This window comes from Mesoplodon bidens (genome assembly GCF_964165515.1).
Source record: "Mesoplodon bidens genome assembly, chromosome: 15".
Lineage (NCBI taxonomy): Eukaryota > Metazoa > Chordata > Mammalia > Artiodactyla > Ziphiidae > Mesoplodon > Mesoplodon bidens.
In genome coordinates, this window is record NC_138171.1 from 75,681,037 (window position 1) to 75,709,024 (window position 27,988).

Here is a 27,988-nt window from a genome sequence, read left to right on the forward strand (position 1 = left end):
CTTAGTATTCTTTGTGAGCAGAGAACAGCAGATGAAAAATGTATTTTCTGGAGGACACTCAGACTACGTCAAGGAAAAAAGGCCCCCATCGCTCCTGTTTTCTCCCCTAATTCTCTTTTAGATCTGAAAATTTCATGAGAACTATTATTGACTTCCTAAGGGCTTTGAGATCACTATTGGGTTGTCTGCCTATTGAATTTTTTTTTTTTTTTTTTTTTTTTACAAAACCCACATTGCTGTTTGGCCACCTACTTCAATAGTTTGCTACTGTGTGATTATCATAGACCCATTAATTTAACCTTCCATCCTGGGTTTATCAACGGACTTTGTCTAGGACTGCAAGCATAGCTCCTTTATTATGCATGCAATTCTGTTCTGTCTCTGTTACCTTGCCCTCTTTCTCTGAGGCGGCAGTTAAGGTGACTTTCAGGTTTCTTTGCCTGATTTGTTCTCATTGTCACCACTGTCATTGCTTCCCTGTTGGCCTTCTGTCTCATGGCCATGAGGGCGTTTTCAATGTTGACATTGATCTCTTGCCAGGCTGACACTTAGTACATTTTACCTGTACTTCTTTCTCTCCTTATTAGGGCCAGGAGAAAGTAGCTGACATGAAAGAGAAAATTTGTTTTATTTTTTTCTTTTTAACATGATATAGAAGTCAGTCTGTGATATATATAAACAAACATCGGTAGATCTGCTACTTAATTTTAGAATGGCTTTAGCATCCCCTATGAGCACATTCAAAGGGTAAAATGTTAAATTTTGTCAAGTGCTGCCTAAATCACCAGCCTCTTCACTCTCCTGCTTCTATCCCTGGGGTTTTCTAATTCCTGAGCCAGGCTCTGCCTCAGTCCAGGGTTGAATACTACAGGGACCAAGACATTAAAGACAGGGGCACTTAGCCTCTAATCATTCCTGCCCACTGTGTTGGCCTCAGCCTTGAGGCTGAGGTCTGATCACTGACATTTGGTGCCCTGAGTCATGCTATGATCATGTACCCCATTTCTGGGAATCAGACCTCTCTCTTGTTTTTGTGCCAAATTATCTAATAAATGTTCTCCCAAGAAGCCCAGGCCCTTCAGACCAGGTCTGTCCTGATGTTGTGTTCACCTCTCTCAGAACCGGGGGTTGGGGTGCTGCTACTTCTGGCAGGTTTCTGTGGGGCCATCTACTGCTGGCTGATGAGATCCTGGAGCTTCACCCACTCCCAAGTTTCCAGTGTCTGTGGAACATCCTTTAAGCCCACCTCCTTATGGTGGCTGGCATTGCTTTTATAATGCTCGTAACTTTCTTTAAAATACTTTAGCATCTACAGTGATATATGTGTGTGAATTTTAATCCAAAATAGAAGAATGAGAATTTAAAATTTGAAGTGTCTCAATTGGTAGTACTCAGTCTCAAGGTGGTTAGTTAGCATTTGAAAAGCTTGAATCCAAAGTGGTGCCAAAAACGTGGCCTCTGTGCACCAGTGCAGAATTGAATCTCTGAGACAGAGTTTTGGGTGAAGTAGAAAAGAATAGCTTTATTGCTTTGCCAGGCAAAGGGGGCCACAGTGGGCTCATGCCTCTCAAAACTGTATGTCTTCTCCTGGGAGGATTTGGTGAGGAGTTTTATAGCAGTGGTTCAAAGGTGGGGTTGCTGATAAGGATTAGGGTGTGTACAGGGCCTGCACTCCTTCAATCTGTCCTCAGGTGGTCACCTAATGAGCTTCTCTGGTTCATTTAATCTGGAATGAAGAATGCTAACATCTTCCATTTGTTGGGGGTTATGGTTCTGTAAACAGCTCAAAGGCATTGTTATGCATATCCCTTGAAGGGGCGCCACAACCCTGCCCCAAGGCTGCACTATTGTTTCTTGGCTGTTCCTCCCTTGTCTCTGTATCCCCTCCCTTCCCTGTTTAGCAACTATGCAAATCTGCCCTTTAGAACTCAGTGGAGATCATGGAGGCTGGAATCTATTCCCTACAAACAAGAAACAGGGGAATTAGAAAGGCTTCTGTGCCCAGGAGCCCCACAGGGTCCTGCTCAGTTTCAAAAGTCCATAGGCCATTCATTATATATAAATTATACCTCAATAAAATTGATTAAAATCAAAACCAGACAAGTCTTTTCTCCAGTGGCCCCCTCTTTACCTCCTTCAAGGCTCTTTATCTCTGATTTTAGCACCAAATACTCTGATAGTTTAGAGTCACCTGGAGGACCTGTGAAAATTCAGATTGCTGCCCCACCCCCAGAGTGGCTAATTCTATAAGTTTTGGGTGGGACCTGAGAATTGGCATTTCTAATAAATGCTATTTCTTCTGATGGGGGACCACTTGATAAAAGCTAGCATAATGGAGAGTAGAACTATTTTTCCACTGATGGATTTCTTAGTGGTGTCAATTTCTACAATTTGTCTAGAAATAATGTACCAGCACTGCTACCCTTGTATGAACAGGACACAAAACTCGAGCAATCCCAGATGCCTACTTGCTATCTCTTGGAAATTTGTAAGAAATGCAGAATCTCCAGCAGACACTAGACCTACTGAATCTGAATCTGTACATTAACAAAATCTGAAGTAGTCCAAACGCACATTAAAATTTGAAAATTACTGACCTGAGCCAAATTTAGTGCAGATGGTCTAGTTTAATGGTCCTCAGTCGTAGGCTCACACTAGAATTATCTACATTGTCAAAAAAAGTAAATTGGTGGCCCAGCCACACTCAGATTGTTAATTAGAATCTCTGTGGTTGATGTTGAGGCTTCTGAAGTATTCCCTGGGGGAGTCTACTGTACAGCAGCCTCTGGGAACTTCTAATGTAGTTTCTGCATGCCATCCACATAGCTTGCTTTCAACAATGTACCAGGTGAAAGTGTCCTCCCCTTGGCCTGCCCTCTAAGTTAAATGTTGACAATTTAATGCCAACTAATACCTTATCCTAACCAAAATGAAATGATATCATTTGCCTCACTTACATAGACCCATAAGAGATACCTACAGTATCCTTACTTTAGAATCTGAGCCACTGCCTATATTCAGTGGCAGTCTAAAGCCCAAATACTGTCCTAAAGCTCAGTTTCTCGTTTCATATAAAGATATCTTTATACATTGAATATTATTAATCTGAAGATTTGTGAAATGTTGCAACTTTACACCCTAAGACCCTGTGGAAGGAAATCTTCACTTGAAAAGCCTCATAGTTTACCCCAAGTACATGGAAATGAGTCTTATTGCCCTTCTTCAATGCCCTGTAGTCTTACAAGAATTCACAGTACAAAGGGATCAAAAGATGTATTTTGAATTATATCAATTCCTGGCTTATGTTGTTTGAGCAGATGAAAACTAATCACAGTTGACCCTTGAAGAATGCAGGAGTTAAGGGTGCCAATTCTCTCTACAATTGGAAAACATCCATGTATAATTTATAATTCGCCCTCCAAATCCATGTTTCCTCCATATTCACGGATCCTCAGTATCCACAATTCAACATCCGTGGATTCAGCCAACCACAGATCATGTAGTTCTGTCATATGTACTGTAGAAAAAATATCTACCTATAAGTTGACCTATGCAGTGCAAACCCATGTTGTTCAAGGGTTGACTGTAATTAGTAAAGCAATTAGGCACCTTGAGAATAACCAACTGAAGTATGCCCTGACTTTTTGTCTCCATTTACATAAACAAACAAACCCTGTATGGATCAAGGCTTATGAGTTACAGGTCCCACGAAGTTCCCATGTTGTAGGTATTTCAGATGGCCCATCCATTGATGATTTTCACAGCTCAGACAGGGGGAAGTTGAAAGTCACTACCTACAGCATCTCATCTTGTTTCTACCCTTTAACTTCCCCTAATCGTTCAGGTCAGAACTTCTATTCTAGTGAGTGCAGATTTGTTCAGCCCAGATTGGGAGGGCATTGACAAAACCAAATAGTGATTGGACTCTGTAAGGCCCTCACTAGAAGATTGGATATCCCAGCTGAGGGCGCATGCAAAAACTTCAGTTCCCTTAGGAAACCATATCAGCTCTTCCTCAGTGGTCAGTGGGAAGAGGTGCTCAAGCTGGGAAGGCCCCCTCATAGCCCTGTGCTTCTCAGACTGGACCGTGCACACAACTCACATAGGGATCTTACCAAATGAAGGTTCTAACCCTGTGGGACTGGGGTGAGCCTGAAGATGCTTCCTGGACATCTTGATGAAGTTAGCCACCCCTCCGAGTGGCCTGAGTCTAGAACAGAGATTCTTAAAAGTGAGTTTGCAAAACAATCACTTGGAAAGCTCATTTCAACACAGGTTTCTGTTCCCCAGGGTCAGATTTCATAGATGGGGCCTGATGATTTGCATTGTAAAAGCTCCCAGGAGGGTCTGACTGCTGGTCACTGGACTACACCTTAGGTGGCAAGTCTCTAACTTCTGAGCCAACTTAGTTGAAGATGCCTCCACTGTCTCCACCGTAGCCTCCTCTTTGACAAGAAACACCAGATGATTAGGGAGGTTGCTACTGAGTCTTCCCTTTAGAGGAAATTACACAGCAGATTTAGAGAGTGTCACTGAGTTTCTGAGATTTTTTGCTTTGACAGTATGCTACTTTGACTAAAAACGAAGAAGCATGCTTCTGAAACAAAATCTAGAGATAAGATTGAGTTGAAGGAACAGCAACTCTCCTTGAAGTGGTGCTGACTGGAAAACAACAGAACTAGTTATCTTAGGAGGACAAATCTATGTGTATAGAAAAAGGCCAGAAGTACAGAGAGCAAAGTGTTGTCAGCTCTCAATGTCGGTAATGGAATATGGGGTGATGTTGACTATTTGCTTTATGCTTTTTTGCTCTACCTTTTTCTACACAGGGCATTTAAATATTGCTTTCATAACCTTAAAAATATTTCCAAATGTTTTTAAAGGAAAAAGCAAGATATGTGCTCTGTAAATTCACATATTGTTCCGTTAAGTTTTGTTATGTCTGTGTCTCTATACATTTGGGGAGTTTTTTGTTTGGTGTTTGGTTTTTGGTTTTTTTCTGTAGAGAGCATTTTTTAATTTCATGTTTTAATTATTTTTATACAGTTTTTAAAGGTTACTTTCCACTTACAGTGATTGCAAAATATTGGCTGTATGCCCGTGTTGTACAACACATCCTTGATCCTATCTTACACACATTAGTTTGTACCTCCCACGCCCCCACCCCATATTGCCCCTCCCCCCCCCACTGGTAATCATTGGTTTGTTCTCTATGTCTGAGAGTCGGCTTCTTTTGTGTTATTCTATATGTTTGCTTTTTAACAGGAAAGGGATTATTTTGTCTATGAGAGTCCTAGTGTTTAAGGGTGAGGCCCAGCCCTTTACCTGGAAAGTGGACACCACCTGCATGATGAAAATCAGTTTAAGGAATCCCAGAGGAGAGGGTGAAAGTTCCCAGGAGAGAGTTAGGGGCAGCTCCCATTCCTCACTCCTTTCCCCTCGAACCATCCAGAACAAGCCCCCAAGAGTTCCTCAAAGGACATTTTCTTAGAAGGGCTGAAATAAGCTTTAAGTTAATTTACACAGAATTGGAAAATATTGAAAAATGAGAGAACAATAACCATTATAGCCTCCTGGGGAGGTACAGAAACTGCCCATTTGGACACTGGAACCTAACTGATCCTGTGGGCTGGTTCCCCTGCATCCAGGCCACGTGTGCCCACTCAGGACAGCCGACCAGATGGAAGACACCCAGTGTAGTAGGAATGATACCCTGTGTCACCATGGAGCAGTGTGTGAGCTCAACATGTGTTGGGGAATGATCTAGAAACACGCATCCTGGGGCTTGAAGACACACCTTGTGGGGCGTTATGTAGACTATCAACGTATGTGCTTATATTCAGCAATTCAAAAAACAAAATCCTAAGTCAGTTTTTTTCTGATTTTGTTAATCTGGAAACAATCAAAGAAGTTGATATGTATTTAGCTCACTTCTGGCACAACTTTCCAACTAAATTCTAGGGTTCTACTGACACCTTCTGGCATTTCATCTATTTTACGTTAAAAACAAAACAAAATGCTTAACATATTTCCCACAGTCTTTTGGCCTTATTATGTCAGGTGTACATTAAGATAACAGACAGAAGGAAAGGTCTGATGGGAAAGAGACATTTGGACGAGCCCTGAATACAAATTTCCCAGACACAAAGGGCAGAGGCCGGCTGCTCAGTGACCTTGGACAAGGCTGTGGACCTCACTTTCAGCATCACCAAGAGGAGAAGCTTCAGGTCCCTCCCCGTGCCCTTTAGGACTTGTGGGGATTCGGGGGCCTTTCTACTAACTAAAGCATAAGCCGAGTCACTGGTGTGATGACCTTAAAGGTCACACTCAAGGACTGTTCCATCACAATAAACAAACAAATTATTTTCCACATTGTATTTTCAAAAGATGGATGAATGTTGTTGAAGCCCCCTCAAAGCCTGATATCTCTGTAATTTATTTTAGAAACAACTAAATAAGGATGATCAGAAAGAACCAGCAAACAGTCTCAGAAATGATCCACTTTTTTGCCCCAGGAAACCATGGACTTCGTTTTGTGTTTTGGAACACGTAACAAGGCTTCAGTGCTTCCCAGTTCATGCCAACCAAATTATTTGTGTTTTTACTGTCTCTTCTTGGGAAACTCTGTGTGGGCCTGTTGTTTGTTAGGCCAATCACAGGATATTTGATTGTCCCCAGGGAGTTATAGTCCCATATTTATCCTGACAGAGGAAGTGAGGTCTGATGAGGAAAATAATTGAGGCATTTCTTCAAGGCTGCTATTTCATTTCTTCCTCCTCCCTCAGAACCCTGACTTCACCATCATGCTTGCTGAGGCTTTCAGTGCTATTTACAGTCCTCAGAAAATGGCCTTTTCTCTCTGTGAAAGGAAATTTTCCTCGTATCACTCCCAAGTCCCCCTTCAGAAGTCTATTAGGTATGACTGGGGCTCAAAGAGGAAAGCACAAACTCGCTTGTAGACTCACATCCATTAGGGTGGCTGCTATCAAAACGCAAGCAAAACAGAAAATAAGGAGTTTGGTGAGGCTGTGGAGAAATTGGAACCCTTGTGCCCTATTAGTGAGATTGTAAAACGGTGCAAGGGCTGTGGAAAACAGTATGGCGACTCCTCAAGAACTTAAAAATAAAATTACCATACAGTCCAGCAATTCCATTTCTGGGTATGTATCCAAAAGAATCGAAAGCAGACTCTTGAAGAGATACTGGAGCACCCATGTTCATAGCAGCATGAGTCATAATAGCAACACAAAGATCCATTAATAGATGAACAGATAAACCAAATGTGGCCTATACATACAATGGAATATTATTCAGCCTTAAAAAGGAAGGAAATTCTGACACCTGCTACAACACAGATAAACCTTGAGGAGGACATTAAATTAAGTTAAATAAGCCAGTCACAAAGGACAAATACTGCATGATTCCACTTACATGAAGTACCTTGAGTAGATAAATTCAGAGAAACAAAGTAGGATGATGGTTGTCATGGGTTGTGAGGAGAGGGAAATGAAGAGTGGTTGTTTAATGGGAACAAAGTTTCATTTCTGCAAGATGAAAAGAGTTCTGGAGATGGATGGTGGTGATGGTTGCACAACGATGTGACTGTTACTTAATGCCACTGAACCGCTCACTTAAAAATGGTTACAATGATAAATTTTATGTTATATGTATTATATCACAATTAAAGTTAAAACCACACACACGTATAGAACCCAGTCATCATCTCTGGCCCTCGCAAGTGACTTAATCCCTTGGCCATGTTAAAGCTGGTAATACTATGCAATGCTGTCCAGTGGAACCTTTGGTGATGACAGAAATGTTCTTTATTTGCACCATCCAATATGTTAGGCGCTAAGCCCATGTTGGGTTTTAGCACTTGAAGTGTGATGAGTGTGACAGATGCACTGAATTTTATTTTTATTAGGTTTTAATTTAATTAATTTAATTTAATGAATCTTTATTCAGTTTAATTTAGCCACATGCGGCTAGTGGCTGCCATGCTGGACAGGGCAGGAAGACTGTACGTCTACATTACTGTCTATTCCAAAAATATTTTCCCTTCCTCAGCACAGAGCTACAGCAGTCAGACTAAAAAGCTAAGAAGGTAAGATGCTGGCTTGTGTGTGGGCCCCAGTTCTGTTTGAACCCCCAGTATCAATTTGCTTCAAAGCATTTTGCCAAGAGTGTGACTCTCATTTTTAGCAATTTGGTATGGCATTCACTGACATCAGTTATTGGACCCAAGGGCAGAGTGGGCCTTAATTCATGGGCCAGCCTTTTCTAGTAAAATGCCCTTTGGAAACACAAATTCCTTTACTGCCACACACAGTCTTCTTCACTTTTCCTTGTAAATCCATGGAGTGATGTTATGAACTAAAACCGAGGTCCAAGTCCTTATACAGAAATCATGCAAGCACATTGCTCTTTGCTCTGGGTACCCTGGCATCGATGCCTGTTTTACTTTTTAAGGCTTTGCTGGAAAACACAGACAGGTAAGATAGGTAACATCTTACATTGAAATAGTATCACACAATAAAATGGATGCACCTCGAATGCCTTCATCCTCTATAATGAGAGTAGCTAAGTATGTCATCATGTATCGTATAATGTTGCTTTAGAAATAATATTACCAGCAACTGAAAGGGGCTTATATTGAAACAGGGTGCAAATAGAAGGCTTAACAAGTCAATCAGCGGGCAGCCTTGCTTCGTGACAACCCAGTGTTTAATGACACTGTAGATGCCACATTTATCTTCATGGAAAGAAAGAAAGCTGTTTATTAAAGCATAAAATATGAGTGTGTGGAATGAGGATGGCTGAGTGGCAGGAAAGAGATAAAGAAGAGTTTATATTATTCTTCCACAAAATGGATTCAAGCTGTCTAATAAAAAAACACCCAATTTAACTCTGGCAGATTTGCTCACCAAGAACACTTTTTTCTTTCTCTTTCAGCAATGGGTCGAAGGCCTGAGATCCATCATACACAACTTCAGGGCCAACAACGTCAGTCCCATGACATGCCTCAAGAAACAGTGAGTTTTATTTGCATGATCCTTTGTTTTTGGCTGTTATCAAGCAAACAGTCAGATTAGGAGATGAAGGCTATGTATATGGACCAGGCAACATCTTCCTTGCCTTCACCTCTATGCTCCTGACCCTGGAGAAGATGTTGACCAATACGCAGCTGTACTCTTCATGCCACCTGGCAGGGCATATGTGATAAGCCCACAGCCTGAAACCTATTTGAAAGGAATGGTTGATGGCAGAAAGATGCTGGAAACTCAGCTCCCCAGTATTCTCTGGGTTGTGGGCCCTGTCTTTTGTGTCCCAAGACTGAGTCTGCTGATAAATAGCTCCGCATGCCCGGGACCATATTTGGTTGCTGATGTAGCTGGAGTCTCTGTTGCATGACACTGATAAATGGGGAGTGTGGCCAAGAGAAGCGCTTTTGCAAAAGCACCAATGGCTCCAGTGGAAAAGGATCACTGGCCCCAGGGACTGTTTAGCACCCAACCAGGTATCCAAAGGTACTTTTGAAATTCAGAAAGCAGGCCTTCCTTACTTCAGCTCTGTATTCAAAATTCAGAGAGGACCTGCATGACATGGTAGGTTTTAACCCTGCGAAGTTATTCTTTCCAGGTGACATGAAAGTTACTCAAGTAGAAATTCTAGCCAAAGCCCAAATCAGCCTGTTTGAAAAGCAGTGATCCATGGAGGAGTGGGGCCACCTGTTATCACAGGGCCCTTGGCAGGCAGTTATGAGGTGCAGGAGAGAACCACACTGAGAATCTGCAGGGATAAGCCTGCATCTCTTAGCCAGGCCCAGGTCCAGCACCAAGGGTGGGATTCCTTGGACTTCCGGGTGATGAGAGGAGAGATCAGTCCTTCAGGAATTTTGCTTTTTACTTCTGGTGCCTTTGGCAGGTGCTTTAACAGCATGGACTCTGTGCTGTAAATCCCAGGTTGGCCACTTGGTTGCTGAGTCATTCTTGGCAAATGCTTAACCTTGTGCCTCACTGTCCTGATCTGTGAATGGAGGTGGTGATGTCATTCATAAGATTCCACGCAGAGGAAATAGGTCATGGGGAGCACCTAACTTGGTGCCTGGCTCCCCACACCTCCTCGTTCAGTATTAGTTATTTTGATTTTGATATCTTCCCTCCAGTGTTTTTCCCATTGTCTTATCAGAGGGAAGTTATTTAGTCTTGTACGTTCCTATTTTTTGTTCAGCTGCTTCTCCTTGTCCTCTGCAGTTGCTGTGTCATGTTTTCTTAAAAATAATGAGCAACCCAACAGATACTTTGAAGTTATAGAACCTCAGACTTTTGGCATGCCCACTTATGCCTGAGTGACCCAAGTCCTTGTATCTGGACACCAGAGCTTATCTGCCTTCATTGGTGTCCTGCCAAGATCCCTTTCTGTTGCTGGTGTTCACCCATTGGCCAGCTGCTGGGAGGGTTGGGTCACTAAGGGCTCACACCTGCCTGCTTCTCCAGAGAATTGCCCTCTGCCTACCGGGAGTCACTGAGCCTGGGAGATCACAGTCCTCCATTGGCATCTCTGCGGGATTGGTTCCAGGAACCGTGCTGATACCAGAATCTACCAATGCGAGTCCCTTAGAGTTGACCCTTCGTGTCCATGGATAAGGAGGGCTGACCCTAGACTCCTCCCTTCTTCTGGAAGGAAGTCCACGGCCAAAGAAGGCTGAGACAGTATACAAGAGGCCAGCCCCCTTGCCACCAAGCCTGGTGCAAATCAGACTCCAGAGCTCCCTGTGGCATCAGGACAAAGCTCCAGCTGAGAGCACAGCTTTGTGTAACTTCCTCCCTGCCTGTCTGTTTCCCACACTCCTATGGTTCTGAAACCTTCCCCTTAAAAGTAGTCACGTGTGCTTCTAGGAAGCTTGACTTAAGACAGAAACTTTACAAAATCATCATGTTCTGCAGATTGTTAGAATGTTATTAACTGGAAACAGTGAGAATGGGAGTCAGTGGCTAAGAATAGTCCAAGCACCAAAGGACAAATATATGTTCTGGGTCTCCATGTGTCATGAACCCCTGGGGAAAGCAAGGCGTTTTTCACCATCAGTTTGAGTTGATGAATTTCTCTGACTGTTACAAATTAAGGATCCAGATCCCTTTATGGAGCTGGCGTCCACCCATCCACCAGTTGCTGTGAGGATTAGGTCACTAAGGGCTCACACCTGCCTGCTTCTCCATCTGTATTTCACCTCACTTAGAGCAGGAGCTGGGGCTGGGGTAGAGGGGGTCCCCACTGTCCTCAAGACTAGGCTGGCTGGTGTTACCATGCACTTGCATTTCTTACCCCCTTAGTAGATTACTAAAGAGCAACAATCAAGGACGAAACCAATCATCAAATAAGTGCCTACAATTTGCTTTGCTCATGCAAATTCCCAATTTTCTGATTCATCTAGGATTGCCAGATAAAATATGGGACTCTCAGTGAAATTTGAATTTCAGATAAGTAACAAATAATGTTTTAGTATAAATAAAGCCTATGCAATATTTGGAACATACTTGTAGTAAAAATTTATTTGTTGTTTATCTGAAATTCAGATTTAACAGAGTCCTATATTTTTGTTTGCTAAATCTTACAACAGTAAATTCATCTCACAGTGTGCAATTGTCTCTGGTTTTCCAAATAAATGTTCTTTGTTTGAATGAACTTTCTTTTAAAGTTCTTAACAAGATTGAAGCTATTTCTCCCGAGAAACATTAAAACAGTTGTTACTGTTGTTTTCCAGTTGGATGAAATTGGCATTTATGACCAACACAAATGGGAAAATTCCAGTTAGGAGGTAAGTCAGTTATTCTTGTCTGCTCTGCACAGCCTGGGTCAGCCCTTGTGATACCAGTCCACAGAGAGAGCCCCCCACAAGGACTTGTTAATTTCTTTAAAGATATTTCTGAAGCTTAGTTTGAATCACATCATCAAATGCTGTGTTCAGTTTGTAAAAATCACTTATGGACGTAAAGTTGCATCTTTCCTCGGAACGGGTAGCGTTAACTCTGATAAATTAAAGAGCATCTGAAAATCTAGCAGTATTTTTTAATCTTCAGCTAAGTGGGTTTTCAGGATTCAGGTATCTTTCACCTACTTGCCCTGAACAACCTTTAACTAAAATTAAAGAAGTTTATATTGTGCACCTACAGTGGAAGTATATGGACGTGTCTTAGGAAGTGTGATGCCTCTAGACAGTGCATCTCATTCTCGGCTTCACTGGTCCTCTGGTGCCCAGGATGAGTGGATTTGGTGTCTGGGTATGCTATCATTGACACCCTTCAGAGCTGTTGCTTACCCTGCCCAAGGTAACAGAGACGAGGGAGAAAATGGCAGGAAAGCCTGGGTGGAGTCAAGAATGAAGAGAAGATGAACCAGAAACGGCCTTCACACCTGTGCTTCAGTACTTAAGCTGATTGCTTCACCCTCTGAGGATTTCTCATGCTCCCCTTTTTTCTGCCTCTCCACTCCTTCCGGCGTTAGGGTCATGGTCTGTGGGTCCAGTTGGAAGCTCTTGCGACAGTAGTGATGGGAATTCTTTACCCAGCTCCCCAAGTTTTTTTTTTTTTTTTTCGTTGGTGTTTGTGTAAGCATTTCATGAAAATTCCAGAAGCTGAACTGGGCCCCAGAGCATCTGCTGCCCACATGAAGCCAGGGTTATATTAGGATTCAGGAACCTGAATTAAACATGAGTTCCCCAGATACCGAACCACTCTTATAGAATTCTCCCAGCTTTCCTTCAAGTTGACCTCTTCCTGGACACTTTAGCAAAGAAGCCAATGACAGATAACAGACAAAACCCAGAACTACTGGGTGGAGTCGTGTCTTAGAACTGCTCTTTCTTTCAGAAATGAGGTGAACAGGTCACCAGCTGCACAGCATTTGAGAGAATGCACTGGAGCTGAGACCCACAGATTACACTCAGCCATTTCTGCCTTTCCTTTCCCTCTGTCTCTGCCTAGACTTGAAGCTTCCATTCTGCATCCCTCTGAGAGTATCTCCATACTCCCTCAATGTCATTCTTTTCACGTTTGTCAGAACTATCCTAGAGGTCATCATTTTCCTTAACTCCATGTATTGTAACATTCATGGACTAAGGTATCCATGTGACAAAACTGATGTATCAATGGGCAAACAGAAAGCATACACATCATAAAGAAGACCATGGCAGTATTCTTTTTATTTAACCTTTTATTGAGGGCTTCCAGGGTTATCGACCTCATGCATCTGTTGTGGTCTTTACAGATCTGTATGTAGGATTCTCTGCTTTTTGTTTAATAACTTACTAGCAAGTCAATTTTGCATTTACTTTAGAAGTTTAAAAAAAGCCCCACTAGCACCCTTGACTGATGGTTGTTGGCAAAGGCACTTTACACTGATCCTTATTTTATTTAAAGCCCTTTGCTCTGTCGAGAATAGCAAGACCATTATTTTAATGTATCTCAGCATCCTCCAGCTATTACCAAATATATAGTGCATTTTTATTTAAAAATCAGTATTGAAGTAATAAGTCCAAACTTAGCACAGATAGCAGTGTGAAGACCAGAAATGTAGGTTGGATCAGTTTTTACATAACTTGCTCTCCTGATTTTTCTCCCAAGATAAGTTTCAGGAAATGGACAAAATAGAAACACATAGATTGTAATCAAAGCACTCCTAACGAGCAGTTCTGGTGTCATCTGTATACATCTTATGAATCAAGCCATTGTTACACAAGCTTGGAAGCCTTTGCTGATTCCAAAGATCTTTGTGCAGCATGTTCATATACAAAATTATTACCCCCTGTTTTGTAGAAATAGCCTAGATATTTTGTCTTCTTCTTTAGCTTTCTCTGATGTGAACTCTTCGGTGCCTGACAGCATTAACAGGTGTTTGACACAAGACATCTGTGATCCGGGGGCAGTTTGGCAGAGTTGATGGAAACTTGATACCAAGCCAGCAAAAAGTGGATAAATCTTTATGTGGATGAGCTGCCAAGGGCGAGATGGAAATTGTTCTGAATGTTTTAATGGATATGAAGAGTAAACACTTTAAAATGTCATTTCATCACTATCATTCTGGAGTTTTTAAAATGGAAACTATTAGTGTAGTGTGTGTGTAATATTAGAGGGGATCTGGCTTCAGGGTCATTAGATCAGCTTGAGAGTGGCCCCTCCTTGTGAGCTGTAACCAAAATTTAATGTCCAGGAAGCTGCAGGAAGGATAAGGGAAGAAAGTCTTTACCTCCCTCTTCTCTTTTCTTTCCTTGTACATCATCTTATGCAGTCTGCCTTTCTCCCAAACTTACAAACTCACACTCAGTTTACCTATCCACTCAGACCAAAACTTTGAAGGTCACTCTTTTGGTCACTCTTTTTTCTTTCTTTTTTTTTTTTTAAATTGCTATGTCCCATTCCTTGTAACACGAAGTTGGAACCAACGGCTATGAGTAGAAGGAGTACCAAGGGAGAAGATGTATTAAGAGGACTAAGACCTCAGGGGTGGTCATAGCAACCCAGCTCCCTCATAATCCATTCACATCCTGAAGGCCCAGCCTGCCTACAATGAGGGTCTTGTTCTGCAGGGGGCTTCACTTCATGAACACTCCTTGACTGTTTCAGAAGATGGTATTCAAACCATTGGAGAGACTGTAGACCCTTTGAGGGCAGAGTGAGACTCCCTGAGTTTCTAGGGTCATTGCTGTCTTGGTTGCCTATAAAGTCTGCTGGAACAGGGATTTAATCAGATGGACTGGGTACCACTTAAGGGTATTTGCTTTTCTAGCATTTCCTTTCGGGTAGGTAGTGTGTTTTGCTTCAACAGAAACTCTGAGCACCTGTAGCTATGAAGCACTAAGCTGTACTCTTTGAGACTGTGTATAAAGGGTTGAATAAATTGCAGTCCCTTATACACACTCTACATGCCCATGAAACGCCCTCGATGGTGTCTGAAATGCCCCCAGCCTGTGATAAGTGTGTTTCTTTCTCTCAGGACCCTGGTTAAATGCTGGGCCTCCAATGCAACTGGAAACTCAGAGAATTCACCTTTGCACCACAACCTACTCGCCCCTAAGCTGAATCCATTTTGAGGCCTAAGAATTACTCTGAAAGCTGCCTGGAGAGAAGGCAATAAAGGAGCCCCGTTCCCCCTCCTCCCCACCTCCATGGAAATGGTCTCTTCCACTTCCTTGCTCCTATTTTCTCTTAGAATGAGGGGAGCAAATTTGTGTTGTGGTTGCCCAGCCCGAGCCCCCTCGTGAAAAGATGGGCCTGAGAACGATCCCTTCTGACCATCATACTACCTCTTGCCTTTATTTATTTATTTAGTTTGGTCCCTCGGCAGGTGGGATCTTCGTGCCCTGACCAGGGATTGAAGCCATGCCCCCTGCAGTGGAAGCACGGAGTCCTAATGATTGGACTCCCAGGAAAGCCCCACCTCTTTCCTTAATTATCTTCTGTTATGTCTCTGGGCTCTGACTTTGCCCTCACTGATATATCCCCATGTGGATTTCCCTCCTTCCTGGCCCTGAACACCCTATTTTCTCCTTCTCTCAGTTTCTCTATCTCCCACAAATGCTTGGACAGTCTACTCCCAAAAGATGTCCTTGTTCTGCTTCCTATCTCTTGGCATTTCCCCAAGCCCCAGCCAAGATTCTACTCCTACGAACTCTCCCTTTCCTCCCCACTCCACCCCCTCCCCAACACCAGGTTGTTTCACCAGAAAGGCTCAGGACCTACACCTGCTACATTCATGACCATGTTCATCCTGTTGAAACCTAACAGGAGCTCGAGTTAGCTGAGATTCCCCTGAGATTGCTAGGCAGAGAGTTTCCTCCCGGTTACAGATGCAAGACATCCCAAATCCTGCTGGAACCTGCAGCTCTCACATTAACACATACATACTCTGTTTCAAAAAAAAGACACACTGAATAGCCACTTTCCCCTATTATAAAGAGCAGATAAAGTGCTTCTCAACTCAGTCCAGTGTATGAAAATTCCAGAAACTCTAGAGAAGTGGGAAAATGTGGGCAGAGCACCCTTAACCCTAGAAACTGGTTTACTCAATGTCATACGTATATGCTGTACCATGTCTGCAGATTTGTTAAAGAGAATTCATAGGCCTCCCTATATATGAATACAACTGTCTCAAACATTCTTAAAACTGTGCTTCTTGAAGTATTCTTAGACCACGTGTGAAACAACAAAGCTTTGAATGAACACATAGCAATTCGTTTACCTACAGCTAGTTCTTCCCAATCTCTTCTGGGAAGTTGTACTCTGCAGTTGAATTGGTGCTTTCTCCCACTCATCAAGATTAAATGGCGGTCACTGCTTACATTGGGAACTTGCCTTCCACTTAACACGAATGGTGGAGTGCATGACAAGGTTGGGCATGGGAGGCGCTATTACAGATCCTCCTGTGTTCACAGGGAAGGCGGTCCAAAGCCAAGCTTCACAGATGAAAGTAAGCTCTTGTCTTTCAGCGGAGTCTGGACTTCTGATTTAGACTTTAAGTTATTATGGTGACAAATCACCTGGGCCTCCATTCAGGGAGTGAATGAAGGCTCTTCGGGTGGCCGAGACATGGCTCAGAGTCAAGTATGGATTCCAGGGTCCAAGTCCTCTCCTCAATAGTGTTTGTTCTGAGTGTCACCAATTCATTTATCAGGAGTCTCTCTCCTACTTTTATCATCATCAGGAAATATGCTCCTTAAGGTGTTATCCATCTTACTAGCCTTGATGAACATGGTACTAATTCAGAGGCACCACCATTATTCAAAAATACCATGTCTCAGGGGAATGCCAAGTTTCTGCTGAAATACTGAATAATTGTTCCCCTGCCTCCCCTCTCCCTAACACCTGTCACTTTCATAATAAAGTCCCCAATCCTTGAGGCAGCTGACATGTCAGAGTAGCTAAAGGGTGTTTAGCTCAAAACAACAAAAACAACAACAAAAAAAACCAAAACAAACAAACATATATATATATATATATCTGTATATATATATATATCTGATAATGCATGTCAGCTGTAGTATGAAGCCAGGTAAGGGCGATCACAGGCACATGCTGTGTCCTAAGGGACCTCCTTCCTTTCCCCAAGTCAAGATATTGTCACCATGAGGTTTTATTCTAGACATGCTGTTCCATCTGCCACATTCCTTTTTCCTAAGAAAGCAGTTTGATAGGATCGGAACTTATTATTGTGATTGTCCAATGGTCTGTATCCCTCGTGCATCTTACATTCACAAGTAGCCGGAGAGACCACCTGTCTTAGCATCAAGTCACCACACTGGCACAACCAGCTCTGGTAACCAGAGGGACATTGCAGGAGCTAGTTGGGAAGTGAAAAATACCTAAAAATGAAAAGTAATTTTATTTTCCTTTTTCTTCTCCCCTATCCCACCATCCCTAGTTTTAATGGGATCTTTGCATCAGAGAATACAGAATTAATAGTAACTTTATTTCTTTTTCTTTTCTGCCCTAGTATTACCAGAACCTTTGCATCGGGGAAAACAGAAAAGGTGATCTTTCAAGCACTCAAGGAGCTAGGGCTTCCCAGTGGAAAGGTATTCATTAATCTAATAACGTGTTTCTAAAACCACTTTGTGTATTTATGTTCTCATGTAATAAACAAGATTGTATTAAACTGATTCAGTTAGATTCAGAATTAGATTCAGTCACACATAGTACAGTCAGTGTTTCCTTTATTCTCCTTCCTTCTATCCTTCCTTCCTTCCTTTTGTTTTCTGGGCATTTTAACCTAAACGTTTTAGTATTCAAATAGTATACTTCCAAATGTTGTTGTCAACTTTATTAAGAAAAGGAAATGACAGCCAGGCTGCTCTTTCACACAGCTTATGGAAAGCTTATTTTACAGAAACCCATCAACATTGCCTGGACCATGTACAATGTCAGCATGAAAAATGGCTCATAAATTCAGTTATTCAGGATGGCTGTGCAATATTTTATGAAGCACCTCTCCCCAAACATACCATTTGTGTCTGTGGCCCTTTGGAATTAAAATAATTGCAATTAACATGTTAACTGCCAGAAAGATTTAAGCCTGTTGCTGCCTTAACAAGTCTGATTTGAAATATGAAGTTCTGTATGAAAAGTAAACTCTTATAGGATCCCGTTCATGTGGTCTTGTGAAAATTCACAAAATAAGCATAAGAAAACATTGGGCTTGATGTCATCATCCTTTAGGCAGGCACTTGCTTTTCTCCTTCAAGGAGAGAAGGAAAAAATGTTTCTTTGTATTTGTTCTATGGAGTGTCTCCCAGAGCAAGCCCAGCTGTGGCCAGTGTTTGAACATGCAAACCATGGATGCATGGTAACTAGAAATGCTCATTTACACGTGCCATGTTCTAGAGGCCTGGCCAATGGCTGGACCTCCTGGCTTCTATCAGCAAGAATCAGAGATGAAGGCCCTGGAATTCCAAGTGTCATCACTTTTCTTCATGAACCTGTATATTCTGTAGATCCTCCAAGGAGAGAAAAATGTGCCCTGATTTATGACACGCTTCTATTCTTTCCAGAATGATGAAATTGAACCTGCAGCATTTACTTATGAAAAGTTCTATGAACTGACACAAAAGATTTGTCCTCGGACAGATATAGAGGATCTTTTTAAAAAAATGTAAGTTCCATTTATGAGAAAGTGTCACATCAATGTTATCCTTGTATTTTTAGATTTCAAAAACATTTTGTCCTAATATTTTCAAATAGTATGTTGATAGTATGTAGGAATATCTAGTCAGGGTTACATTTTCACCCCTTAGTTTATTTGGTGTAAAAGTTTGCTCTGATTTTTTGAGAAACTTTTACATAAGTTAGTTGTAGCACCTGGAACATCCCCCCCTCCCCTCCCTGCATTGGCTTTACTAACTACCTACAATGTTAACTTGCTCCTTTAGGTATTAACCCGTTATGTGAACTAACAAGATTTGATTTGGAATGTTATTATGTTGTTGAAAAGTCCATTCATTCCAATTATTTCAAATGGATGACTTACATGTTGTTTTTATAATAATGCCTGTGGATAATGCAAAAGAGGGACTGCAGACATTTTCTGTAAGCTAGTGGGAATGATTTCTTTCCTTTGTTGTTGTTGTTGGGTTTTTTTTTCCCCCCTTACAAACAGTCTCTGGCCATTTTAAGAGTTCACCACTACTTCAGGGTTAGAAAATAAGTGTAGAATTATCATCAACAAATGTCAACATGTAAATCGTACCTCCTGTAGCATCATATACCAAAACTTACTTTTTCTAATAAATTTCTTTTCAGCAATGGAGACAAAACTGATTATTTAACGGTAGACCAATTAGTGAGCTTTCTAAATGAAGTAAGCTTTTTCATACATTAACTCCATCAGTCTGTGTGCAGTGGCTTGCCCTCCTCCAGCATCCTCATTGCATGCCTGCATCCTACACCTTCATTCGCTTTGCTTCTGACCGGCTGATCTTTCCATGATGGCCTTACCAGGTGCAAAAATCAGCTGCTGCTTTCGTGTGTCCATGCACTTCCTCATTGGCTTTGCACACTGCTTTTTTGCTGGTTTCTTGCTGTGATGTGTAGCTCCAGTTCTGTGTGTGCGTGTGAATTTGATAATATATTCATTTAATTAAATGTGTCTATGTTTTTGCAAGGTGATATTTAAGGTACTTTTTTTTTTTCTATTTACTTATAAGAAATAGAAAGAGAATGGATTGAGTTTACCACACTATAGTTGGATTCTCCATTGCTAACTTTTCCTCATACCTTTGCATGGACTAGAAAAGCTTTATTTTTGTCTTTTAATGGATTGCATGTAAGAAAAATATGTAGGTTCAAATAGAATATTTGGACAACAAGCACAACATGGAGTTCCTGGGTGAAAATATAGTGAATATTAGGCCAATGAGATGGCAGGTTAAATTTTTCCTTTTTATTTTTATAACAAGCTCAGAGCTAATTTTAGAACATGATTCACTTAACAACCAAAACTGATTGACAAAATTTTCTTAAGCCCAAGAGAAAGATATTTCAGAACACGTAAAGGTTGCATTTTTTATTACAACTAAAATTAACTTCTTTTTTCCTCTACACGTTCAAAAAAGTGTTTTCTCTTCAGTGAAACCCATTGAAGCTCTTGTTAATCCAAAAAGGGAAACTCACTTTTTGTCTAACAAACACATTAATAATAAGAAGACTTTAAGTGAGGAATGGACAGTATATTTTTGTTTCAAAACAATTGATGTTAGCCATTATACCTTATAAAGAGAAAACGTTAGGAAAGGCAGTATCATGCCAGATATGAGGTATTGCCTCAAGGAAAGACCGCAGGTAGACTGTGATTTGCCAGTTTACAGACACAGATCACATCTTTGCCAAAGGGCTTCTCTTTTCTTTCCCTGTCAGGGCTCAGTAGCTCCCAATTTGTAAGGTTGCACTTGAGAAGCTATGGTAACCAGAGCCTAGAAGCACCGATGCAAGAGAGAAAAGTTCCCCCATATAGCAGTGCAGATGCCTCCACTTTTAAATAATCATTTCAGTACATTGCAATATTTATTTTACTTGAAAACATTTCAAGTTTTCACTCCACTAGTTTTTGGTCATGCGAATACTATGTTCATAATCTTTACCCAGATATTATCCACATTCTTACGCCACCGTTGCTTGGAAGTTAAGTTGCCTTGCTTTTCCTCCTTAACCCTTTCCCCATCTTCTGCTTCTTTTAAAAAATGTATTGTGTTATCTCTCTCAGCTTCTTCATGCACTTTGGGTCATTGGTCACCTTACGTTTTGGTGAGACGGGCAAAAATCTTGCCTTCTACTAAAGAGGGAAGATGCTTTAGTGGGGAGAAGATGTACCACCTCATCAGTTTGCCTAGAAAACGGCCTCTTGGGCGCTCTGGGATGAAGCTGGTACCCAGCCATCTATTAAACATGACAGAGACTTAATATGCATTGTACTGTTCAAATGAGGAAGCAGTTCTGAAGTCCTCAGAATAAGTGCTGCATTCATGGGTGCTTATCTCATGCCTTTCCTTTTATGGGTGGTTTCTGTAGACCTACAGGATAACTACTCTTGTCATTCTTATGACACTTGGACAAAAAATTTAATTTTTAAAAGGTATGATCACCCACACTTTCTGGCTCTGACACCCAAATTCTTTCTCGAAATACTTACTCTTTGGTACGCTTTTATCTATCACTATTACACTGACCAGTAGTGTTCATTTACTTATGTTTCCTTCTGTTTGGCTTCTCATTAACAGTAAGGTGGCACCTTTAATTTGGGGGGGTGGGACTCATGGAATCAGTGTGATTCTAGATTTCTTTATGTCACAGAAACTACAAGACAGTCCAGGAAAGTATACAGCCTTTATTTTTAATCAAAGTGTCTGCCCTGAATCTCTTCCTTTTCTGTCCTAGTGAACTCAGCTGGAAGAACAGGACAGAAATCTGAATGTCTCCTTGAAGAAGGCTGTCAAACTTAGAGAACATTCTGCCACCGCCTTGCACCCTCTCTTTTGAGTCCTACCATTGTCCCTCTCATTGCTCCAATGTCGAAAGCACCCCTTGGGCAGAGCACTGTCAAAACCCATAATGAAAGGAGACAGAGTTCACTCAGGAAGGGAACAGGCATTGGAATGTAAGGGTCTCTGACTTGAAAAGCTTAGACCTAAACATTTTCAAAATGCCTTAGCCACATAGTCTCAACAAGCTGGAATTCAACATTGTATTAGAAGACCTGGATCATACAATTAGACAAGAAAAAATAAATGAATCCCAGGAACACAAAAGGACAAGGCCCTATTCATTATTTGCAGATGATGATTATGTAACCTGAATATCAAAAACTATCAACTGAAAAACCCTTTGAACAGATAGAGAGTTCAACAAGGTAACCAAATAAGTGATCAACAAAGAAAAATCAATACATACACGTATACTAGCATTAATCAATTAGAATAGGTAACAGGAAAAAAATGCCATTTAGGGCTTCCCTGGTGGTGCAGTGGTTGAGAGTCCGCCTGCCGATGCAGGGGACACGGGTTCGTGCCCCAGTCCGGGAAGATCCCACATGCCATGGAGCGGCTGGGCCTGTGAGCCATGGCTGCTGAGCCTGCGCGTCTGGAGCCTGTGTTCCGCAATGGGAGAGACCACAACAGTGAGAGGCCTGCGTACTGCAAAATAAATAAATAAATAAAAATAAACAATAAAAAATGCTATTTATATTAGCAAAAGCCATGCTGCCACCCACCACCTTCCAGCTTGTAAATCCCTTTATTCCTTATATGAAATTTTCTGTTCAGTGTACTAATGTGTATCTCCAGGAATTTGGAAGGTGAGGAGAGACTATCATTTACTGCCTTTGTCGCCGTGTAGGGGTTTGTACCACCTGCTCTCTACCCATGCCATCACCACTTACTAGATTTTCACTAGTAGCTTTAGATCTGCTCCTCATTTGCTTCTCTGTATGTCCGTGTTCATTGCTTCCCAGAGTGTGATCTGGGGACCAGCAGCATCGGCATCACCAGGGAGCTTGTTAGAAATGCAGAATCTCAGGTCCCACCCAGATCTGCTGAGTTGGAATCTGCATTTAACATTATCTCCAGGTGATTTGTCTGCACATTAGAGTTTGTGAAGTGCTGGATTCCTCCTTGGAATGCTTAGTGTGAATGGAAAGAAAGTGAGAGCAGCATAAACCTATTATTCTCCATAATGAATTTAGTCATGGAAATCCTCCACTCGGATCTAAAATTTTGCCACAGCTATGTCTCTTGGTCCCATCCAGTGGGCTGAGGGAAACTTTCTTTGCCTATATTATGGAAATAGCAAACTGGAGTCCAGGAGAGCTGGTGGGGGCCATCAGTATGAGCTGGCACATGGTTGAATACTGCCACCAACTCAGTTCTCTATGTATCAGGGCTAATTAAATCTTCTTGGCTTCAGTTAGTTTCACCTCTCTTTCCCTGTTCCTAATGAGAAGCTAAATTGATTTTAGTTTTGCCTTCATTCTCCATATGACTTCTTACAAAGATGACAGCAACTGAGGGCCGGCAGAATTGAGAGATGCATGAAGAGCTGGAGAAAGAGATCAAATTAAGAAAGAGAGGCAGAGATTTTAGATAACCACAACAATCAAGAATTAGCTTTGGGCTTTCCTGGTGGTGCAGTGGTTGAGAGTCTGCCCGCCGATGCAGGGGACACGGGTTCGTGCCCCGGTCCGGGAAGATCCCACATGCCGCAGAGCGGCTAGGCCCGTGAGCCATGGCCGCTGAGCCTGCGCGTCCGGAGCCTGTGCTCCTCAACGGGAGAGGCCACAACAGTGAGAGGCCCGCGTAGCTGGTTATCTTTCCCCCTGCCTCATATATATCATAGGATCACATTAAAGCTAAACCTGATTTGTTATTTTATTTTGCAGTTGAAAGAATGTAATAAAGGGCTCAAGATTGCCTTCCGTTTACAATATCTTTATTCTTTTTTAAGGATTTTTTTTTTTTTTTGGCTGTGTTGGGTCTTCGTTTCTGTGCAAGAGCTTTCTCTAGTTGCGGCAAGCGGGGGCCACTCTTTATCGTGGTGCGTGGGCCTCTCACTACCATGGCCTCTCTTGCTGCGGAGCACAGGCTCCAGACATGCAGGCTCAGTAGTTGTGGCTCACCGGCCTAGTTGCTCCGCAGCATGTGGGATATTTCCAGACCAGGGCTCGAACCCGTATCCCTGGCGTTAGCAGGCATATTCTCAACCAGTGCGCTACTAGGGAAGCCTTCCATTTACAACATCTTTATTCTTTAATGCATGAGCAAAGAGAGAGACGGAAGTATTTGGTGCTATAAACCTTACCAATTGTTCCCTTATCTTTTTATATCTCTTTTGAATATTATTTATGTCAACATCTCTCTCCCAGTGCTGCTTGGATTGAAGCCAGTTGAAGTCTTTTCTCAATAAAAGTAAGGACATAATAAAGGAGGCATGTTCATTATCTTCTTGTTCACTTGGGCAGAGTTCTGTGAACTATTTTCGGAAGCTGTTCAGTATCGTATTTTACAAAGCCCTGGACATCACGGGGTGGATGCCCTCGGTACATTGCTACCCCAAATCCCAACTGAAAACCCATGGTCTCTCCCTCAGAGCCGTGAAGCATTTGACCCACTGTCCTTATGTCCATGTGGAAATCTTCTGCAACCTTATTACTCTGAGATTACGTGGAAATGATCTTTCTCCTCTATGTTTTCTCATATAAAATTATATTTTTGTGACTCAATACAAGTCTTACCATTTTTTTTCTTTGCCTTTGGGTTATCCAGATTACATTGTGCTTCCTTTTTGAAACATGAACATTTTCAGGAAAGTAAAAGGTTAAGGTTTCTGGTGGAGCAGATGTAAAGACAAGTGAAATTTCATATTGTCTTCTCTTAATGCTTATTTGCTGCAAATGTAGAATAGGGGATTATGATACATCCATTTTATGTACTCGGTTTTCCTGGCTATTGCTTCTGATAGGGGGATGTTCTTCTAGTGAATATCATGCCCTCTGATAAATTTTGATGGGGGTTAATTGGGACGACATCTCAAACATTTAGCATTCTTCTATCCTTTGCAGAACTTATGTACTTTTTTTACAGATATGCAAATATATTGAAATGCAAACCTTTACATATTAGAGTAGTGCTTCTTAAATTTGAGCACATCAGAATCACCTGAGAAGCTTTTAAAAATACAGATTCATGGGTTCTACCCCAGAGAGTCAGGTTTGGTAAATTTGGAGTGGGGCCCAAGAATGTGCATTTCTAACAAGCTCCCAGGTGAAGGTGATGCCACTGCTGCCATCCACAGGTCACACTACAAGGAGCATCAGGTTAGAACCCACATACCTCTGTACATAAAAAGCACCTAAGAATACCTGGATTCCCTCTCTTCCTTTCCCAATTTTGCCTCTTTCTTCTTTAGCTGAGTCTCTTCTTTCTCTCACTTTTAAATTCATATGGATTTGCCCCATGATCTCCATTAATCCAGAACACTTACCAAAAGCATATCTTTAAATTAAAAGACTTAATTATAATAAGGAAGAACCGTATTAGTATAGTGGCCAACCATGAACATAACTGCAGTGGGGTCTCAAAAGGCCCTTTTCCTGCCACATCCATCTTCTTCCATGGTATTATTTACAGAGACTGAAAAGGAAAGTGCCTAGAAAATGTACTGTTTGTTTGTTTGTTTTGAAAACAATGCTTTCTCACCAGAGAGCTCTGCTTGTCATTCCCTTGGGTAAGGGCTCTGGAGTTGCATGACAGCATCCATTTCCTAAACAAGATGTCTTGTAGCATGCCTTCACCTGCTTGGCATTCCGTGGTCCACTGCACCATCTCTCTGCATACCCCAGGACTTTTCTTTGTGGTCTCAAGGCCTGTTGCTCATATAACAGTTTCTGCTCTAGCACATGCATGGATGTGAGCTGTTGTGAGCCGTGATTTCTTAGATTCCAACAGAAGCATGCTTCATTGGGATAAATTGACGAAGAGATATTGATTCCTTAGGAGTTAACACTCTTAACTCGGTGGGGAGGTGGGAGGATCAGAGCAGGCTAGGCCACAAGTGCTTTAGGAAATTACATCAAGTGTTCTGTTGGCCAAAGGCATTCATTCTGTGTGCCCCACTTTTCAAATGATCATTTCAAAACAAATGGGGAAGGGAGATCCATATGAACTTTTAACAATTGTTTCTTCAATACTTTTTCAATCGTGCTTTTCAAAGTCTGTGCATATATTTGGGTAAAGAGTTGTTGCCGGTGTCCTACGTACTGACCAAGTTTTGCTCACACCTGCTTATATGCCATTATTCCATTGAAGTTTCCTTTATTTATTTATTTGACGGATGACCAGGGATGCAGTGTTTGGTCCTCTCCTCTACCATGAACAATAAGGAAGTTGAATGGACCCACTACCTCTAGGTACAGAAAGATAGATAGTCACACACACACACACACGATTGTAGCTGAGTCGGTTAGTAAGTTGGACTTTTTTCATCACTGCTGTGAAGTTAGGATGGCCGAGCTGCAGAAATAGATTTGCTCCTGGTGCCTCATATAACATAGCACCAGGAGCCTATAGGGGCTGATCTGAAAAGAATGACATCACCAACCTCCAAATTAGTTATGTCCTTTCTGCCCAGAGAATTTCCTCGGGGCAAACCAAGTTAGATTTCACAGTGAAATAGAATTTCTGAACTACTGATACGTAAACACACATTTTCATATTGTTTAGAGTTCGTAAATATCCTTGTGCTGATTAATTTTCAATGATGACAATGGGTTCATTTTGATAAATATTGATTCAAGAGAATGAAGTTTGCAGTTCCCAAGAAATCTTTTATTCATGTAGAAAGACATAATGAAAAGAAAATGATATCTGCCTGTCTAACTTTAGGGTTTTGGATGCGTTTTTTGTTATTGTTGTTTTGGGTTTGGCATTTAAATGGGTATGTTATATATTTGGGATTTTTTGGAGTTTTGCTTTTGTTTATCCTTTTTTTTTGTTTAAGATTTTTGATCTCACTTTTTAGAAGCACTTATGCCAAATGTCTTGCCTGTGGTATGGCAATGCCATACCGTTTTCTCTGTCTGTCAACTTTTGAAGAAAGAAAGTATCTTCTATTTTCTCCCTCTTCAGTTCAGTGAGGGGAACAAACAAACTACTACCAAATTTGGACGTTTCTGAAGTCTATTTTAGGAAGAAAGGAAAAAAGTGAAATCTTCTCTTTGTAACTGTAAACATGATATTCTAGATATATCTTATATTAGAAATTACATACTTTAGTGATGTGTACTGGCCCAAGGGTGAATGTCAGCCTAAATGGAGTTATTTTCTCATCATAGCATCAACGAGATCCTCGATTGAATGAAATTTTATTCCCATTTTATGATGCTAAAAGGGCAATGCAGATCATTGAGATGTATGAGCCTGATGAAGACTTGAAGAAAAAAGGTAAGAAAAGTGAAAAAAGAGAGAATTTTTCTTTGTTTAAAAAAATCAAGGACATATGCAACTTCTAAAGTCCTTGAATTTTTAGTTAAAGGTATCTTTAAATGCTTTGGAGCTCTCTAGAGGCAAGGATTGATAACTGACTGATTATTTTTTTTTCCTTGCTCTAAGTATAAATTTTACCTTACACCAAAATTTGTTTGTGCTGCCTGAAGTGTAATGATAAATTTATTATTAAACAATAGTGATATTTTCCCCATGTACTTTCTTATCTTTAGTATTGCATAGTGCTTAAAATGTAAAAATGCCAATTATAGTCTCTGTTTGTCATCTATGAAAGCAATGGCATTTGCTATCAAAATTGACACCTTCTTCTTCTTCTCCCTTTAGTTTTGCAAGCTAACTAAATTTTTTTTTTTTTTTTTTTTTTTTTTTTCGGTACGCGGGCCTCTCACTGTTGTGGCCTCTCCCGTTGCGGGGCACAGGCTCCGGACGCGCAGGCTCAGCGGCCATGGCTCACGGGCCCAGCCGCTCCGCGGCATATGGGATCCTCCCAGACCGGGGCACGAACCCGTATCCCCTGCATCGGCAGGCGGACTCTCAACCACTGCGCCACCAGGGAGGCCCATAACTAAATTTAATACACAATTTAAGGAGTCTTTTTACTCATCATTTGACCTCTGGTATGGAAGATAAATGCAATTGACATGAAATTAAATAGGAATCAATTTAGCAAATTGTTGGGGTTTTTGAGCATTTGCCTCTTTCAGTGAAACTTTGGAAACAATGTGTTGTTCATTCCAACATTTAACAAAGGAAAGGTAAGGAGAAGAAAGTTAAGATTGGTTCTATAGCCATGAGAAACACCTGCAAAGGATGGGAGTGATGATGCTAATACAGTATCTCCAGGGAGTGCCAGGAGATACCTGACCGGGAGCCTCTGGCCTTATGTCTCAGTGGAGAGTGAAGGGAGATCTAGGTTAAGTTCTTTCTGTCCCATCTGCCCATGAGTATCAT

The 27,988-nt window shown here is 41.5% G+C and overlaps 1 protein-coding gene across 1 annotated transcript in view; it reads left to right on the forward strand.

The window, feature by feature from the left end:
• PLCB4 (phospholipase C beta 4) overlaps positions 1 to 27,988 on the forward strand; it is a 421,917-nt gene that overhangs the window by 304,204 nt on the left and 89,725 nt on the right. The window contains exons 8-13 of the mRNA XM_081256673.1: positions 8,953 to 9,032; positions 11,765 to 11,818; positions 17,488 to 17,569; positions 18,542 to 18,642; positions 19,290 to 19,347; positions 26,866 to 26,974. Coding sequence (XP_081112799.1) covers positions 8,953 to 9,032; positions 11,765 to 11,818; positions 17,488 to 17,569; positions 18,542 to 18,642; positions 19,290 to 19,347; positions 26,866 to 26,974 — 484 coding nt within the window. The remainder of the gene's footprint in view (positions 1 to 8,952; positions 9,033 to 11,764; positions 11,819 to 17,487; positions 17,570 to 18,541; positions 18,643 to 19,289; positions 19,348 to 26,865; positions 26,975 to 27,988) is intronic.